This window comes from Orcinus orca, chromosome 5 (genome assembly GCF_937001465.1).
Source record: "Orcinus orca chromosome 5, mOrcOrc1.1, whole genome shotgun sequence".
In the NCBI taxonomy this organism is placed as follows: domain Eukaryota; kingdom Metazoa; phylum Chordata; class Mammalia; order Artiodactyla; family Delphinidae; genus Orcinus; species Orcinus orca.
In genome coordinates this window covers 54,483,835-54,501,998 of record NC_064563.1, presented here as the reverse complement: position 1 = coordinate 54,501,998, position 18,164 = coordinate 54,483,835, and the positions used below count along the sequence as shown (strand labels likewise).

The window sequence follows — 18,164 nt, the reverse complement described above, 5'->3', positions numbered from 1 at the left end:
CATTAAAGATAAAAGGTTGCAGACAGGTCCAGGTATTGCTTTGTAATTCCAGAGTGTGGCTTTGCTGCGTTAGAACTGATGATGAGATGGAAGAATGAAGTTGTGAAACATGAAGTCAAGGGGACTGAATGCTAGTGTTGCTGACAACAGGATTGGGGGCAAGTGGAAAAGAAGATGCAAGCTGGGTGCAGACTACGTTAAGTAATTCAGGCTGATGGCAGGCTGAGAGGGGTGATCACCATAGTGGTGAACTAGGGACAGCAATGTGGGTGGTTTTCAGGTGTTGATGGAAATCCTCTCCCGAATAAACTGGATACACGTCCAGTGCAGTGTTTTTTATTGAGAGAGAGAGAAGAGAGAAAGTAAACAACCTAAAATCCAAGAGTAGAGGATGGAGGATGGTTGAGAACATAATGAGCAGTTCATTCCCTTGATGGAATTGCACAATCATTAAAATCTGTAAGTGGGGGGCTTCCCTGGTGGCGCAGTGGTTGAGAGTCCGCCTGCCGATGCAGGGGACACGGGTTCGTGCCCCGGTCCGGGAAGATCCCACATGCCGCGGAGTGGCTGGGCCCATGAGCCATGGCCGCTGAGCCTGCGCGTCCGGAGCCTGTGCTCCGCAACGGGAGAGGCCACAGCAGTGAGAGGCCCGCGTACCGCAAAAGAAAAAAAAAAAAAAAAAAAACTGTAAGTGGGGATACAAAAATAAATGTATATGACTCATTTGTTCTTTAAATAAGTACTTACTGAGCTCCTATGTCAATCACTGTTCTAGATACTAGAGATGGAATGAACAACACAGACAAAATTCTGTTAACTAGTAGGAGAGTAAGGATGGGAATTGTATATACAAATAGATCATCAAACACAACGTGTCAGGCGGTAAGAATTATCATGGAAAACAGTACAGCAGGGGAAGGGGGGAAGGGCAGAGGGGAGGAGTTACTATTTTATATGGGGAGGGGGTCAGAGAATGCTTTTCCAATGAAGTGAGTTTTCGAGAAAGATCAAAAGGGAGAGAAGAATCAGGATAAGATAATGTCTGTGGGGAGGAAGTCCAGCCAGGAGGAGTAGCAAGTGCAGACTATGAGGCAGGAGGGGATTGGTATGTTCCAGGAGTGGCTGAAGTCGGGTGGGCTAGGGGAGAATGATAGGAGCAAAGTCGGAGAGGCTTGGGTAGTTTATAGAATTTTGGTTTATACGTTGAGTGAAAAAGGAAGCCATCAGATGGTCTTTCTTGAGCAAAGGCCAGACAAGGTCTGATTTGCATTTTTACAAACGTTTTCTTCAGAGCAGACAGGGGTGGCAAGTAGTGACCAGGCAGGTACTGAATACATCTTGAGGTGGAGCTGACAGCATTTGCTGATGCACTGCATATGGGATGTGGGGGATGGAGAGGACTCTTTCCATTAACTACATTAAGTTACAAATTTAATTTTTTAATAGGAAAAAAGTTAATTTACTTAAATAGGAAAGCCAAAGGATAGTTGAGTCCTTCTGGCGCAGTGCTTTGCAAAGTCTATTTCTTGGATCCTGGTGTTTCTCAGGGGGGCTCTGAGGATAATACTGAGAGCCCCGGACCCTCCTACCTCTATTGGTACCTGAAGGCCCCGGACCCTCCTACCTCTATTGGTACCTGTGTCAACCAGAAAAATCCCACATATATTATTTTATATATTGGACTGCCATGTGAATTTGTATTGGGGAAAAAAAAAGGAAGTTCTACTATTAATAATGAAGGAAGTTTAAAGAGCACAGCTCTACATTTAAATCATGTAATGACTTAAACTTATATTGTCTTATAGGACTTGAAACCCAAATTAAGCACAGAGTGACTCTTCATTATAAGTTTGAAACTGAATGTTTACTTGAGTTAATAACTTCCTTTCCTGAAGATACGAACTGGATTAGCTTCTCTGCAATGTTTCACTTGAATGGAAAAGGCCATGGCTGAACAGGGCTACTAGCAAAGCCTGGGTTTTTTTTTGTTTTTGTTTTTGTTTTGTTTTTTATGCTTCATCATGGTTTCCTTTGTTTTCCATACATTTTTTTTTTTATGGTCTGTGTTTTCTTTTCATAAATTTATTTATTTATTTATTTTTATTTTCCGCTGCATTGGGTCTTCTTCCTGCACACAGAGTGTACACGCAAGATCACTGTGGGTTTTTAAGTAGAAAAAACTGCACTAAAATCAGCTCATCTTAAATGTGATTAGTAACTATGGTAGATTTCTATAGTATATATTTTAATTCAAAATCACTCAGCCATCTTCAAGATTTTTTTTCTCTTAAAGTTATGTTGCAAGAGGGAGAATTTCAAGCACATTGTTTCCTTGATACAGTTATTTTAAAAGGGTTGAATTTTTTTTTTTTTTTTGTGGTACGTGGGCCTCTCACTGTTGTGGCCTCTCCCATTGCGGAGCACAGGCTCCGAACGCGCAGGCTCAGTGGCCATGGCTCACGGGCCCAGCCGCTCTGCGGCATGTGGGATCTTCCCGGACCGGGGCATGAACCCGTGTCCCCTGCATTGGCAGGCGGACTCTCAACCACTGCGCCACCAGGGAAGCCCAAAAGAGTTGAATTTTATTCTTCTTATATTCAGTAATTGTTTGCTAGTCTTTTCCTTTTAAGCAAGATTTAATATATGGCTGATGGGGAAAATAATTCTTGCCATTTAGTTGAGACAAGTGTTTCAAACTCAGATATCTAATCATAAGGGATAATGAAGAGTAGGTTAAGTCATTTCTAAACTCTGTTTTCAGTGGTGTAGAATGTATAACACTTATTCTCACTCTCAAAGAGCTTATTGTCTAATAGGTAAGTGGTGGTATTACTAACCTAGTGCCTTAGTAATTCATCAGGGGGAAATATCCTCTGGCAAGAGTTGTCAGCGAAGCCTTCTCCACAACCGTAAACCTGATCCACAATGCCAAAATCCAAAAAGTTTCAAGAACCAAGAGATTTAAAAAAATATATATATAACTCATTGGGGACCTGTTTCAGAACTGGCCATGAATATAGGCAGAAATTCAGTAGGTAGAGACTAAGAAGGGAGAGAAACAGGCATTCCAGGTAGATGTTATATCTTAACACACATATGAGAAATGCCAACAACAAAGGGGGAAACCAACAGCAAAATGAAAAGACAACCTACTGAATGGGAGACGATATTTGTAAATGATATATATAATAAGCAGTTAATATCCAAAATATATAAAGAATTAGTATAACTCAACAACAACAAAAAACAACCCAATTAAAAATGGGTAGAAAAGCTAGAGACATTTTTCCAAAGAAGACATACAGATGAACAACAGACACACGAAAAGATAGTCAACATCACTAATTGTTAGGGAAATGCAAACCAAAACCAGAATGGCATATCACTTCACACCTGTTAGAATGCCTGTTATCGAAAAGGGAAAAAATAAAAAATGTTGGCGACCACGAGGAGAAAAGGGAACTTTCATGCACTGTTGATGGGAATGTAAATTGGTGCAGCCACTTTGGAAAGCAGTATGGAGATTCCTCAAAAAATTAAGAATAGAACTACCGTATGATCCAGCTATCCCATTTCTGGGTATTTACCTAAAAAATACAAAAATAAAAACGTAATTCAAAAAGATATATACACCTTTATGTTCATTGCAGCATTATTTACAGTAGCCAAGATATGGAAGCAACCTAAGTGCCCATCAGTTAATGAATAGGTAAAGATGTGGTAAATATATACAATAGAATACTGCTTAGCCATAAAACAAGATGAAATCTTGCCATTTTCAACAACATAAATGGACCTTGAGAGTATTATACTAAGTGAAATAAGTCCAACGGAGAAAGACAAATACTATGTGATTTCACTGATATGCGGAATGTAAAAGGCAAGGAAATAAACACAGAAACAAAATAAACAAGCAAACTAAACAGAAATAATTATGTAGATACAGAGAACAGAGTAGTGGTTACCAAAAGGGAAGGGATTGAGGGAGAGTGAAATGGGTAAAGGGGACCAACTGTATGGTGATGGATGGAGAATAAATTTTTGGTGGGGAGCATGCTGTAGTGTATATAGAATAGAAATATAATGTCATACACATGAAACTTACATAATGTTACAAACCAATGTTACCTCAATTAAAAAAAAGAAATTAGAAGATTCTGGATTTTAGAAAGGTAATACAATACCTATACTCTATATTATGTTATACTCCTGGCAAAGTCCAGGAAATACCCTATAAGCAAATCATTTATATTCGTGCAACATCAAGTGGGATAAATAAAGATAATAACCTCAAGTTCACATCAGGTTTTGCTAACAAATGAGCTGTGAAGAAACATTTGGATTTTCAGAGCTTTTGGGTTTTGGAATTGCTGTTGATAGGTAGTTAATTTGTATGGATTGGGCTGGTGGGATATAATTGTACCAATATCTGGAGAGTCTTGAAAGTCAGGCTGGGTCATTGACCCTCATTCCTTAAATGCTGGAGAATCCCTGGGGAGGTGGAATTTGGAGGGGGTGGGGGGTGGAGGGGAAGGGTAGGGGAATAAGGGTGGTATTTTACGAAGGTCATACTAGAGACATGGGAAGTCTGACTAGCTTGTTCCAGTGGGCCCAAGAATGAAGTGAATAAGAGAATCTTTTTTCAGAAGAAAGAATCCGCAAATTTCAGTAGGATTTGAGAAGTGGTGATGGGGAGGTGGGTGGAGAAGACAGTGAAGAAGAGAGGGGAGCCAGAGGTGATTCTGAGGTTTTGCTTGAGAAACGATGAACAGAAAGCAGAAATCTCAAGGGAAGACTTGATTTTGTGGGAATGATGGTGATTCTAGTGTTACGCATGAGTTTATAGTTTGGTGGGACAACTAGGTAGATGAGGTCAAGTGAGGCATTGGACGTGGCTGTAGATCTAGAGCCCCAGTGAGAAGCCAGGGCTACAGGGGTATGTACATTTAGGGGAAAGCTGGGGAAAACCTTGTGAGGGAGGAGCTAGGAAAGAAGATCAAGAAGGGTGAGTTGGAGTAATGGTAGAGGAGTGCAGCCTTGGAAGCCAAGAGACGAGAGAAAAAACAGGAGGATGTGGCAAAGTCAGAAGACACCGGGTGAGGGGCAGGAAAATACCCTCTTCCCTGGTGGCTCAGTGGTTGAGAGTCCGCCTGCCGATGCAGGGGACACGGGTTCGTGCCCTGCTCTGGGAAGATCCCATGTGCCGCGGAGCGGCTGGGCCCGTGAGCCGTGGCCGCTGAGCCTGCGTGTCCGGAGCCTGTGCTCCGCAACGGGAGAGGCCACAACAGTGAGAGGCCCGCATGCCACAAAAAAAAAAAAAAAAAAAAAAAGTTCTTCATGTACTTCAGCAGCCAGAGTCTGGGCCACCGATGGATGAGGCTTGCAGTAAACTGGCATGAAAAACCGGTGCCAAAAGACAAGGCAGATGCAATTATGAAATCAACTGGGAGCCAGATATAGACTAATAAGAACCACCTCAGGTCAGCATTGCTGATGTAAAAAGTCCTCCCTTCCTGCTCGTACGTGTTCATGCAGTTCTGAGCAGTAATCGCAGTAAGTAGGAGTATTTTGTTCTGTTTAGCCTTAATATTATTTCATTTGTTCTGAGGAGGACCCTGATTTATTTGGACTAGTTTTGGCCATGACTAAAACCAAAACCAAATTTGAACTATGAGCAGGTTGAATTCAATTAGCACCAAGATCATTATCTGAGACTAAGAATTTGCTTTGTTTTTCTTATCAAAACTGATTATTAGGTGAGATTTTTAAACAAGTATATGTATATACATATAAAAATTTAGCCTGGAGTTTCTCAATTGATGAAAACAAATTATATATATATATATATATATATATATATATATATATTTCAGAATTGACCCACTGTTTATCTCGTTCTTTGTCCCTTTTTTTCTTTTCCTGTTTTTTTAATAAACAAAGTGCCATGCTTACTATAAAGAGCCTACAGGTGAGCAAATAGACCTACCAGTACTTTGGCCTTTCAGTCTTAGAGAGCAGGAAAATAAATCACTGGGAGAAATCAACAGAATTCTATTTTTAACATTATTGAGTTTTGTTCATTGTTAGCATTTTAAGACATTTTCCTTTTACAGAAAATTCCAATACCCTTTGGAGGTTAATTATTCAGTCTGAGATAGAATACTAGCAGTATGTGTGGTGATTGTTTAAAAACTTTTGCTCTGCAAATACTTATTGATTGCCTACTGACTGCCAGTAGCTATACCAGGCACTGAGGTGACATACTCCCCACCCCAAAGTTTATAGATGAGTGAGTGGGGAGCAGGGAGGAGCATCCTTACACAATTGGGTCACAGAGTCAGAGGCCCCGAGGTGTGCAACTGTTAATGGTTCTACAGCAGTGCTAGGGACTGCCTCTCCCTGCTGGGATCTGGGAGGTGTCTCTAGGACAGATGACAGCTAATGTGGCTCTTGAAGGAGGATGAGTTCAGACCAAGAGGGAGGGAAGAACCTTCTAGGCAGAAGGAATAATGTGCCAGCTGCATGATGAACCAGGCCTGTCAAAAGCAGTGAGAAGTATGGTGTGCCTGGGGTCTGGGCTGTGTGAGGAAAACAAGGACCAGAAAGAGAGATTGTCAGCAGTTTGAGAAGAGCTCTCTGTGCATACTAAACCCTTAGGATTTGACCCCCTCTAGGCAGTAGGTCATCCTAGAAGGCTTTTAAGCAAGGAGTCTGCATTTTTAGAAGGACAGCTCTGGGGCAGTGTGTTGGTAGGGAGACCAGTCCGGTACTCTCAGTGGCTCCTGCACGCGGTACCATTTATTCATTCAACAAGCATTTTTGCATCCAATGTCTATCTGTTAAGTGTCTCTTTTGTGCTAAGCGCTGCATTTTGTGATTTGTAGTTCTGCTAGTTTTCCTGCTTAGTTGTCTTTGTGATCAGCATATTCCATAAACATACAAACTATTTAAGTCAACATATTTACCCTTAAGTAAAATGTTCCCGACAAAGTTCTTTGTGAAATACTGCAGTGGATTGCTGCTTTTGCGCCTGTGTGGTTATGAGCTTCTGTCTATTGTTACACTTCTTATGGATGTCATTTATAATTTTAGAAAAATAGAACGTTAAAGCCCAAAAGATCTTAGATGTCATCTGGGCCAAATGTTTCCTTTCACACATAAAGGATTTCTGACCCAAAAAGATGAAGCTCAGTGTCACTTAGCTAGTCAGTTCCAGGGCTGGAACACAGGCTGTCTGCAAATTTGAGGTTCTTGCATTTTGAGATGCAAAAGACAAGAATTATACATTAGATGTGCACCATATTGGTTGAGGAAAAAGAAGGACATGACTTCTTTATGGCCTCTGCATCTCATGTTCCTCCACCTGACCTGACTTTACTGCTCTCTCATAGGCTCTCCTAGCAAGTTCTTTATTCACAGTTAACCCTGTGATCCATTCCTCCAGTGATCTGGTAGATGGTGAGAATAAAGTATTAAATTTCACTGCCAAATGATGAACCTGATTATAGCCCCAACTACCCACTAATAGTAAATTCATGAGGGTTTTAAAACCTTGTCAGTCCACAGCTTCATGAACACATGCCGTCCTAGTTATGAGGCTTAAGAAGAAAAGTTAAGAAGTCTTTAGGTGTTTAAGAAATAAGAGATGAGCCTCCCTCTCTGGGGTCCGCCTGAACCAGTCTCTGAGTGAGTCTTGCTGAATTTACAGACACGGGCTCCATCCAAAGTTTGCAGACGGGTGTGGGAGAGCTACATGGGGAAACCAGATTCTGGCATGGAAAGGACTACTGCAATTTTGTCTTCAAAGATTGGGTTCAACTTGATAAACCTTTTGCAGGTAAGTACCATGGTAGTGGGTGGCTGCTTATATTTTGTCTTTTCCTTGTCAGCATCTCAACAAGTATGCATGTGCATGATCTAATATCTTTTGTTTTGTTTTGTTTTGAATATTTGGTAAAACACTGGAAGCTATGATTCAGTCATGTACTTAAGGGCTTTTCCTTAGAGTAAGAAAAGAAAATGAAATAGAGCTTACTTGTTGGAAATCTCCGGCTTCCATATAGGCATATTTTAGGGGGGTAATAGTCTGTAATTCTCCAGGAGATGGTTCCCTTCCTTTGATCATCTCCTTTTTTCTGCGTATCATCTTCATCTTCCAGCGTTAAAACAACACATTTCAGATTATCACTGTGCTTGTATATCTAACAGGAAATAGGAACGTAGCTTAACATTATTTCAACAGGATAAAAAAGAAAAATGTAATGTCAAGTACACAGCTTTAAATAATTTGTACCAACTCACATCTGCCTTGCCTAGTGATTCTCTAGTAAGTGAAGTGGAAACATATTTGGGAGAGGTGCGTGGGAGACTGGGTTCCTCACTGTGAGATCTATGTTTCTCTTGGCTGTAAAGGTATTGTTCTATCCGAGCCAAGTAATATACACACGGTGGGCATTACCACATTTTCTTCTATATATCGTAGTCAGGGTCAGAGCTGGGGTCAGATGGCTTGTATGCCTCTGGGCACATAAGTTAGCGAGGACCTTGCCTGGTGCGCCTGGGCAGATTTCATTGACAGGCACTCCACCCCCCGGATGCCATGGCATGACATCGCCTCTGTAGTCCACGGGAAGGCTGCTCGCGACGTGGCCCGTCACTTCATCCAGCGCTGGAACTTCACGAAGGTACATAGGTGGTCTTATCATGATTCAGTCCACATGAAGAGAAACAGGCCAGGAAAAGGAGGCGAGAAGGGGCTGTGGTAGCCGCAGCTGTGCTACGCATCCACTCTGGGGTGCCCGGTTGTCAGAGTGCCTGGGTCTCTGAGCAAAAGAAAAAGAAAATGTTCCTGAACTTTCACACCACAGACAATTCAGAGGGTGGAGGGATGATGCTACTATCACAGCCTATGGTTTAACCCTTTGAACACTTGGGACACTCAGTGTCGTTTAAGCATCTGGCCGGGGCTGATAGTCACGTGGAGGGCTGTCGGGCTACTGTAGGGGGATGGGAGCCTCGTTCAGGTAAGAGAGCTGGAGCTTGCAAGGCCTTCCAATCCTGGCACTGCCCTGGGCCCATATTGGTACAGGCTTCTGAGAGGCGGTTCTGAGCAAAGTGAGTAGTATGAGAAAATGGAGACATTTTTCTTTTCTCTAGTCTGTGTCTTCCTTAGTATGATGTCTTCATTACTTGTAAGAATTTGACCTAACATTCCTAAGTTAAGTACCTATCGTCTAGGTGTTATTAAGATTCCATTTCATTTATAGAATCTTAATAAATAAAATAAATAAAATGGTTTTATAGGCATTTTGTCCCTACAATTTGGAAAAAGATTTAGTTTTATTAACAACTTAAAGTGTCCCCTTATTTTCATTTAAATAACATTATAAACAGTTAGTGGGAGCTCTTAGAAATAGTGGAAATATTTTTAACAAGAATTTAGAGGCAAATGAATAAATAAAAGGATATTTTTAACTTATTGGACTGACAAAGATAAAAATGCTGCAGTTACCTACAATTGGGTTTGGGATCTATGATGGTCTTATACCTTGCTCCTGGAAGGATAAATTGGTACAACTGCAGAAAACTTTTTAAAGGTATGTAACCTTTGACTCAAAATCTATTTCAGGTATTTAAGCTAAAGAAATTACTCAATAAGTCATTTATCTTGACATTGCAATCTAATAATTCATATAAAATGAGAAACAGCTGACATCCTCATTGATAGAAATCGTTAAACAAATTATGATTGTTCCATGCCATTTTACTATGAAGTTATTTTTAAATGATATATAGTGCTTTACTGCTGTTGCAAGATATCTACAATGTAGTAAAAATATCAGTTTATAAAATAATCCCATTTTTGCAATTGTGTACTTCTATAACTCCAGGTTGTATTTAAGTTTTCTTTAAAAATACAAAGCAGTAATGCTCACTCGAAAAGGTAAAAGAAGGAAAAAGGGAGTTTTCTGTCCCTGGGAAATAGACAGAAACAAAAATAAATAATCTATTGCCTCTTCACCTAGAAACAACCATTGTTAATATTTCTTTCCCTTTTTCTTTTTCAAATGAACCTGAATTTTTTTTTATAATCACAAAGTAAGGAAGACTGGAACTGTTTTTTCATTTGAATCTTTTTTACCTGATTTTTCTTTATTTTAGATTATGAAACCAAAATATCGGTCCCTTTCTTATCCTTTTCTGCTTCCAAAATCTCAAACAACAGCCCATGAGTTGAAACACCAAGTGCCTGGGTCTGTCCATGCTAATGTACAGGTAAGTCTGGCTTTTCTTTTTCATGAAGTACTACTGGGTACAATCACTCTTATGGGACTAAATGCCTATTGGCTTCAACAATAAGGACAACTCCAAAGCAAATCTAAATAGACCTTTTAAAACTTAGCATTGTATTTTCTATTTTAAATGTACTCAATTTATCCTCTTGTTAAAACTCTCGTATAGGTATAATAAATGCATATCTTTAGAAAAGGCCACTCAAGGAGAGGCTTGTCCTGTAATTCCTTCTGAAGTGACTCTAGCAACATGATACCCAGTAAATCTGGAGCTGATACCAGTGAAGCACCAGGAATACGGCTGAAACTTAGCATCTAGGAAGCTAGTTATAGTTCAATCTAATTTTAGTTCCTAATTAACCAAATGCCTTTTAGAGACACTTTTAAAAGAATGAGAAATTTGCTTATTAAAGTAACAAAATTTGACCACATCCAGTACAACATTCTCAAAATTACAAATAAGAAAATTAAGACCGAGTGAAACTTGGAGACTTGCCCAGGGTCATCGAGCTGGTTATCAACAGAGGTGGAGCTTGAAATCCTAGTCTAGTCCACAGTTACCCAATCTGCTCCCTGTACCAACTCCAGCTCAAGTGTCTTGAGATCATGCAGGGACAGAACTAGGATTGCATTGCCTTTTGTTCAAAGTCATCACTATCGGCGTCAAATGTATTGTTTAAGTACAGAACAGATTGGTGTTTGCCAAAGGCAAAGGGTGGGATGGAAGGGGTGCAGAAATGGGTGACAGGGGTCAAAAGGTACAGCTTCCCATTTTACTCTTAATAAGTCCTGGGATGTAACGTAGAGCATGGTGACTGTGGTTAACAGTACTGTGTTGTATATTTGAATGTTGCTAAGGGAGTAGATCTTAAAAGTTCTCATCACAAGAAAAAAAATTTGTAAGTATGTGAAGTGATGGATGTTAACTAAACTTATTGTGCTAAAAGTATTTCTTAAGTGAAGATCCAGTAGTCTGCTGCTGACATCACTATTATGGATTTATTTAATTTGGATATGGATTCTGGTGAATATGATTATATAAATGAAACGCCTAAATCAGTTACTTTGTACTACGTGCAAGGAGAGGTGTGTGTATCTAAGAAATAAAAAGACATTTCAGACCGTAGATCGAATAATAGAACAATCAAAAAGATAAATCACTTAAGAGAATTACCTACGGCAAATACTTCGTCATCCTAGGCTAAAGGAGAGAACTAATTTAAACTTAGAGGCACAGATAGATATGCATTCATATGTAAGTTAATGAATATTTTATGAACCTGTTTAATTTTATTCTACTTAGAGGGAAAAATAACCTGTGCTGTAAGATAAAATAGGAGCCTTGATATTAAGAAAATAAGAGAATTTAATTTAATATTTGAGATGGCATTAAAATTGACTCAGTGATCAACTTATCCAAGTTAGCCGATGCTAATTAAGCATCTGTTGAAAAGTTATTTCTGAGAATTGTGTATTTTTATGATTAGCGAAAGATGGTTTATCCCAGTGTTGCATATACAGACATCTTCTAATGTTTTTTGGTAAAGCCCTGGTTTATGTAATCTCTTCCTGCCACCCTGATGAGGCAGATAGATGCTCTGCATATCCGCCCTACAAAACGCCTCCCTTGGTTCACCTTCTCCCTATTAGTGGATGTTGTGGTAGAAATGGTGCTAGATCAGTGACTTCTCAACATGCTCACATGTTCATCCCTGACATGCCCAGGCTGCCTGCACTCTACGAAGCCAATTGATTTGAAAGGAAGTTTACCAAGACTCATTAATTCATTTATTCAGTCAATTTATGTCTACTAAGTGCCATCTGTTTGCACAGTCAGATCATCAGTGCACACCTGGATACTGAGGAGACAGACAAAAGGAGTTCTCTGCCTCTGGAAAAGGAGTTAGATGGGGGAGAGGAAGCTGTGATGTTAAAGAATTCAGTTAACAACGCAAGGTGTGGTCTAGGACCAAATGCCAGTCTTGAGAGTATGGACCAGCATGCCATGAGAGGTTGGCAAATGAGAGGGACAGAACTGGGTACCCCCTTTAAGGAATAAGTCTGCTGCTCAGAAGATGGTAGAACCCACTGCAGCAAACCATTTGCTCTTGAAGAGGTAGTAGATGAGGTTCAGACAGCATAAGGCCAGATTGGGGTTGCCCTGAAGTGCTGGCCTGGTTCATTTTGACCTGATCCTGGAGGCATTAGTGAACTTTGGAATGTTTTTTTGTCATCTGAGAGGAAGCATGATACATGAATGTTTTATGAAGATTAATCTAGATCAGAGTTTCCCTAATTGGGTTTTGTCTGTGAAATGCTAATAGCTATTCCACAAAAAAAGGTTTCCATGGACAGATAAGTTTTTGCAGATTTTTAAAATATAGGACTTCTTAGTGCCTTCGTTATGTCGATGTGCATAATGAAATTACTAAGACTGAATATTCTATGAGCGTTTCCCAAGCTTAATTGATGTAGGATCTCTCAATTTGTCACCTATTTCCGTTTTTCCAAGCAAACACACTTTGGGACCTAAAGTTTATACATGTGCAAAACTTATAAGACTAGAAGGAGAATGAACACAGGAGACAAGTGAAGAGACTGCTATAGTAATTCTAGAATACAGTAATTTTGTGTTTATAAATTAGTATTCTTTTTCTTAAAGAAGACTCCTCCATAGTTTAAAAAGTTTTAGACCTCACAAAACATCTACTGGTTGCCAGTAGATGTTTTGCAGAACTGCCAAAATAACTCCAGCTGTGAAAACAGTGGGCACCACCAGGCAGTGCATCTTTTTGAAGACAGGAAAATCTGAGATGACCAGACACTGAAGAAAAGTAAAGAAATTACTCTGCTCCATTTCTCCTTTTCTGTAAAATTCTGACCACAGTATTGTTTCACTTCACATTACTTACTGGCTCTAAACACTATTCACCTTGTTCTAGGCATTGTTGTTGTCAAGTTATGAATGTATAGTGCTTAGCGGGTAAAAGCAATAATCTAGTCCAATCCCTGGTTTTCCAGAGAATCCAGAAGACATCAGGGAGAAGGGACCTGGCTGTGCAGGAGGCTACTTAAGTTTTAAAAAGTTTATAGTCGTATTTTCAAGTCTTTCACTCTCTCAGTTACAGTGTGGCAATAGCCAAATGACTGTTAAATACTCTTGGTTGAGAAATTTAATAAAACGTAATAAAAGTCTTCTTATTCTTTTTAACATTGATTTTAACATAGTTTTTAACATAGTTTATTGTTCATTACGTAACTTAGAGACCACAGGCTTAATTAACTGGAAAGGAGCGATGTAATGTAGCCAGGGGAAGGGGCAGACTGTATTCAAATTCCTGTCTCCGGGCTTCCCTGGTGGCGCAGTGGCTGAGAGTCCGCCTGCCGATGCAGGGGACACGGGTTTGTGCCCCGGTCCGGGAAGATCCCACAGGCCGCGGAGCGGCTGGGCTCGTGAGCCATGGCCGCTGAGCCTGCACATCCGGAGCCTGTGCTCCGCAACGCAAGAGGCCACAACAGTGACAGGCCTGCGTACCGCAAAAAAAAAAAAAAAAAAAATTCCTGTCTCACTACATACAAGCTGTATAACCTTGGGAAAATTATTTCACCTCTCTGAATGTGTTTCCTTCATCTTTAAAACAGGAAACACAATAGTACCTGTCTCATAGGGTTGTGGTGATAGTTAAATAAATTAATCCATGCAAATCACCTAGAAGAGTATACTAGTTTGCATTCTATCAATATTAGCTACAACTTTCAGGCATTCCCTAGTGTTTTCAAAAATTTGCAACAAAGAAGCTGACATTTCTCTGGATGGGTCACAGGCTAGTTCTGGATACAAAAATCTTTATACTATTTATACCATATATATTGAAATGGAGAGAGAAAGAGCATTGGACACAATAAAGTAAATAATAGATAAAATTCATGTTGTTCTTGGGCTTCCCTGGTGGCGCAGTGGTTAAGAATCTGCCTGCCAATGCAGGGGACACAGGTTCGAGCCCTGATCTGGGAACATCCCACATGCCGTGGAGCAACTAAGCCCGTGCGCCACAACTACTGAGCCTGCACTCTAGAGCCCGCGAGCCACAACTACTGAGCCTGTGAGCCACAACTACTGAAACCCGTGCGCCTAGAGCCCGTGCTCCACGACAAGAGAAGCCACCGCAATGAGAAGCCTGCGCACCGCAACGAAGAGTAGCCCCTGCTCGCCGCAACTAGAGAAAGTCCACGTGCAGCAACGAAGACCCAATGCAGCCAAAAAAAAAAAAAAGATTTAAAGAAAAAAAATTCATGTTGTTCTTTCATCTGCAGAAGGGAACCCAGTTATTTAATTTTTTAATACAAAAGCCCTGGGCCTGATCACCCTTAGGCATGTACTACTGGTGATTCCACACCAGCTACGTGCATAGCTGTCACAGAAGCTATGGCCGACAGGGCCGGCCAAGGAGACTAGAGCTACAGCAGCCAGAATGGAGACCTGCCCTCACCAACATGAATTTCTGCTTCTAAAAATGTCATCCAGACCTGAGAGCTGACTTCAGCAACTTCCACTGACACTTTAAAATAATCTTGGGTGTTTCCCCTCAGTGCTGGGTATTCTCAGAAGCCTGGCAAGAACACGCAGAGAAGGCATAGCAGGAGACAGGCGTGGGGAGGGGGTTGGAAGAAGGATGATTCTGAAACTGCTTAGGCACAGAGTTTATAAAAGAACTTGTTTTCTCCCTAAGAAGAACAAACTATGTTCCTGAGTGCTTTCGTTGCCACTTACGATAAATGACCAAGACAGAGGACATCTGACATTTCTATTAAGGTAAAAGAAAGTTCTCGATGACAAATCAGCGTTAACACGGAATCGATACGTGGAACTATCCTTTTTATTAAATTGGGCAGCTTATAGCAGAAAAGTCGTTTCTTAGACAGTCATTGCCAAGAAGTTCTACCGAACTGAAGGAAATAATTCCGGTGGAGTCATGTCTTCAATCTCTTTGTCTATTAAAAGAAAAGAAAAATATATAAAGGCAAATGTAAATGACATTCAAATTATACTATTGGAAAAATTTGTTCCTACACTTGGGGAAAATGTCCAAAAGACACTCCAAAGGATGTCAATGTAGGAATCAATGTAGATTTCAAAGGACAGCAAAGCGTTTTGTATAGTGATAGAACAAAGTAGGTAGGGAAGGGTGAAAGAAAGCCACTTGATTTATTTCTAAGGAAGTTCCTTAACATAGAAGCTGCTTTCTGTTTACGGACCAGGTCTTCGTACAGTAAGGCTTCTGTGCTGTGGGTCTTGACTGGCTGAAGCCACGTGAACAGGGAGTGTTCACTCAGTGCCCAGCATTGCACTAAGTTTTTTATGGAGTATCTCATTTAATATTCACCAGTCTATAAATTATGGTCCTCTTTGACCCCATATTTACAGATGAGGAAACTAAGACTTTGAGAGGTTATTACACAGTGAGTGTTGGATGGGATGAGACTGGATTCTAAACAGCCTGCTTCCAGAGGCTGAGGTCATAACTGCTCAGCAGAGAGACTGTTACCAGTAAGTCCCAGGATGGTTGTAACCACCAAGGGCCCCAGCAAGGCAAAGCTGCATGTCATGCTTGCCTTTTGATATTATCCTCTGTTGCCGCAGACCCAAATCCAGCCCAATCCAGCCCCAACTCTGCTTTTGTTTTCTGGCTCCAAAGAGCCCTCAAGTCTGCACTTTTTCCTAGGACTTCTCTCCCCTTAAGTCTTATTCTTCAAAAAGCATATTCTCTTCCTTTCCTTCAGCCTCAAGTTTAACTTTTCACTATTGCTCAGGCCAAAGGAACATCCTATTCGAATAATGACACACTGTGATGTGAATGGATGACGCTCAGCTGTAGAAAAATGGTTCTTAGAAGGAAGAGCTTGGAATTCCCTGGTGGTCCAGCGGTTAAGAGTCTGCGCTTCCACAGCAGGGGGCCTGTGTTCGATCCCTGGTCAGGGGAACTAAGATCCCACAAGCCACATGGCACAGCCAAAAACAGAAAAATATGGAAGGAAGAGCTTGGTAATCTGAGGCAGATTCTTGAACAAAGTCCATTTCTGCTGCTCCTTGCCTGCAGTGCTTCTCAATACAGACTGGAAGAATGAGACCCAATAATTTGAGCACTTCTTTTCTCTCCCCAACCCATGCCACTTGTGAGCTGCAACATGGAGGCCAACTTCTACATGAGAGACAAAAAAAAAAATAGTGCTTTTGTTCCATGATTGACTTGAGAGCTCAGAGAAACAAAAAGGAATGAAGATATGTACTGAATTTATAGGGAATAAAAGCATTGCAGTAAGAGAACAGGAACTTGGGACAAATACTAAGAAAGTTTTGAAAGTTTTCCTTCAAGAAGAGATTTCTGTATTTTAAGCCACATATTCAGCTTGGGCCCACTGTATGTAAGGGGATTAGAGCTTGTAGATAAAGAGAAGGTTATCTTTTAAGAAGTCAAAAAATAGGACACAGTACAAAGGAAAATGACTGGTTTTAGTTACAATCTTGAGGCGAAAACATAAAATCAGAAATATGCCCTTTATAAAGGGCATAAATATACTTTAAAATTGTGTATTCAAACTTGAAGTTTGAAAAGCGTGGGTTAGATTTGATTCTCAATCTACTTGGGGCAGTAAGATAAGCCACATTTCTGTGTGTGTAAGGAGGAGTTTGAGGCTTATCTCAGTTACATTGGACTGAAACAGAAATGCAAGACAAGTTAGGTCAGTTAAGAAAAAGAAGTGAGTAAATCTTAAATTTGAAACAAAAGTAAGTCAATCAAAATGTCTTTGACTTAGTAGATTAGTTTACAAATTTCCTAGAACATCAAGCATTTAAAGCAGTGGAGTTGGTCCCTGGTTCAGGGGTAAAAGAGAAATTCATATTTTCAATTTATCTTGTGGTGATAAACAGATTTTAACTAATCAGAATCATAGTAAATGAATCATAATTCCAAGTAATTTTTTTCTGTATTACTTGAAAGATATGTTCAAGTTTAACCAAAAATGATGACTTTTTAAAGTTAAATGACTTTTCATTTTGAGAAAATGATGTAGATTTGGATCCAGACAATAAGACAGGTAATGCTGAGCCCCCTTAGGATGTAGGCAACCCCCCACTTCTATGGTTTTATAGGCCTCAGGGGGGCTCCCCCCTACTTTGCTTATGCTTTCCCACAGGCTGATGCCAAAATGGTCTTCTTTTGGCTTACAAGTGTACTTAATATGAACATTCAACTGCCTTTAGAAAGGAAAACTTTTACCATTATCCTTCACAAGAAAGACGGCAGATATGCGACCTTCATGCTTTCCCTTCATGGCCGCCATTGGCCTTCAACCTTAGATTTCTTCCCCAGTGTGTCTAGTCCCAAGAATCCATTCTTCAACATAGCTGTTCAGGAAGACTTGGAATCAGTTAGTCTCGACCTTCGAGTTGAAACTTGCTTGACACTCCTGATTTATGTATTATGCAAATGAGTTTATTAAGCCTTTGAGGCAGCAAATTTTGAGAGTGTGAAAGGAAAGAAAGTATAAGGTTTTGGGATTTGAGGGCAAGACTAGGACATTACCGCCAAGGTGGTATATAAACTTTGCTCATAGCTTTTTAGAGAGGTGGATCAACCATATATCAAATCTCTACTATGTGCTGCGTAACATAGTGCTTTGTGTTTGTTATGCCATTTTTTTTTCTTTACAACAGCTCTATGTGGGAGTGTGTGGGTGGGCAGATGTGTGTGTGAGAGAGAGACAGAGACAGAGAGAGCAGTCTCAAGTGTTCAGAGGAGGAAACTGAGCCTCCGTGATGTTAAAATGACTTGTTCAAGATGAAAGAGCTAGTAAGTGCAGAGCAATAGT

At 40.3% G+C, this 18,164-nt stretch overlaps 1 protein-coding gene and 1 long non-coding RNA gene across 10 annotated transcripts in view; both read left to right on the top strand.

The window, feature by feature from the left end:
* The window catches only part of LOC125964393 (uncharacterized), a 602,357-nt gene that overhangs the window by 527,657 nt on the left and 56,536 nt on the right, over positions 1–18,164 (top strand). The gene's annotated exons all lie outside the window — the stretch shown is intronic.
* PLD1 (phospholipase D1) overlaps positions 1–18,164 on the top strand; it is a 201,834-nt gene that overhangs the window by 127,134 nt on the left and 56,536 nt on the right. For all 9 annotated transcript variants that reach the window (XM_033429529.2, XM_033429527.2, XM_033429525.2 and 6 more), the window contains 3 exons: positions 7,709–7,837; positions 8,566–8,684; positions 10,162–10,275. In XM_033429529.2, the coding sequence (XP_033285420.1) occupies positions 7,709–7,837; positions 8,566–8,684; positions 10,162–10,275 (362 nt within the window). The remainder of the gene's footprint in view (positions 1–7,708; positions 7,838–8,565; positions 8,685–10,161; positions 10,276–18,164) is intronic.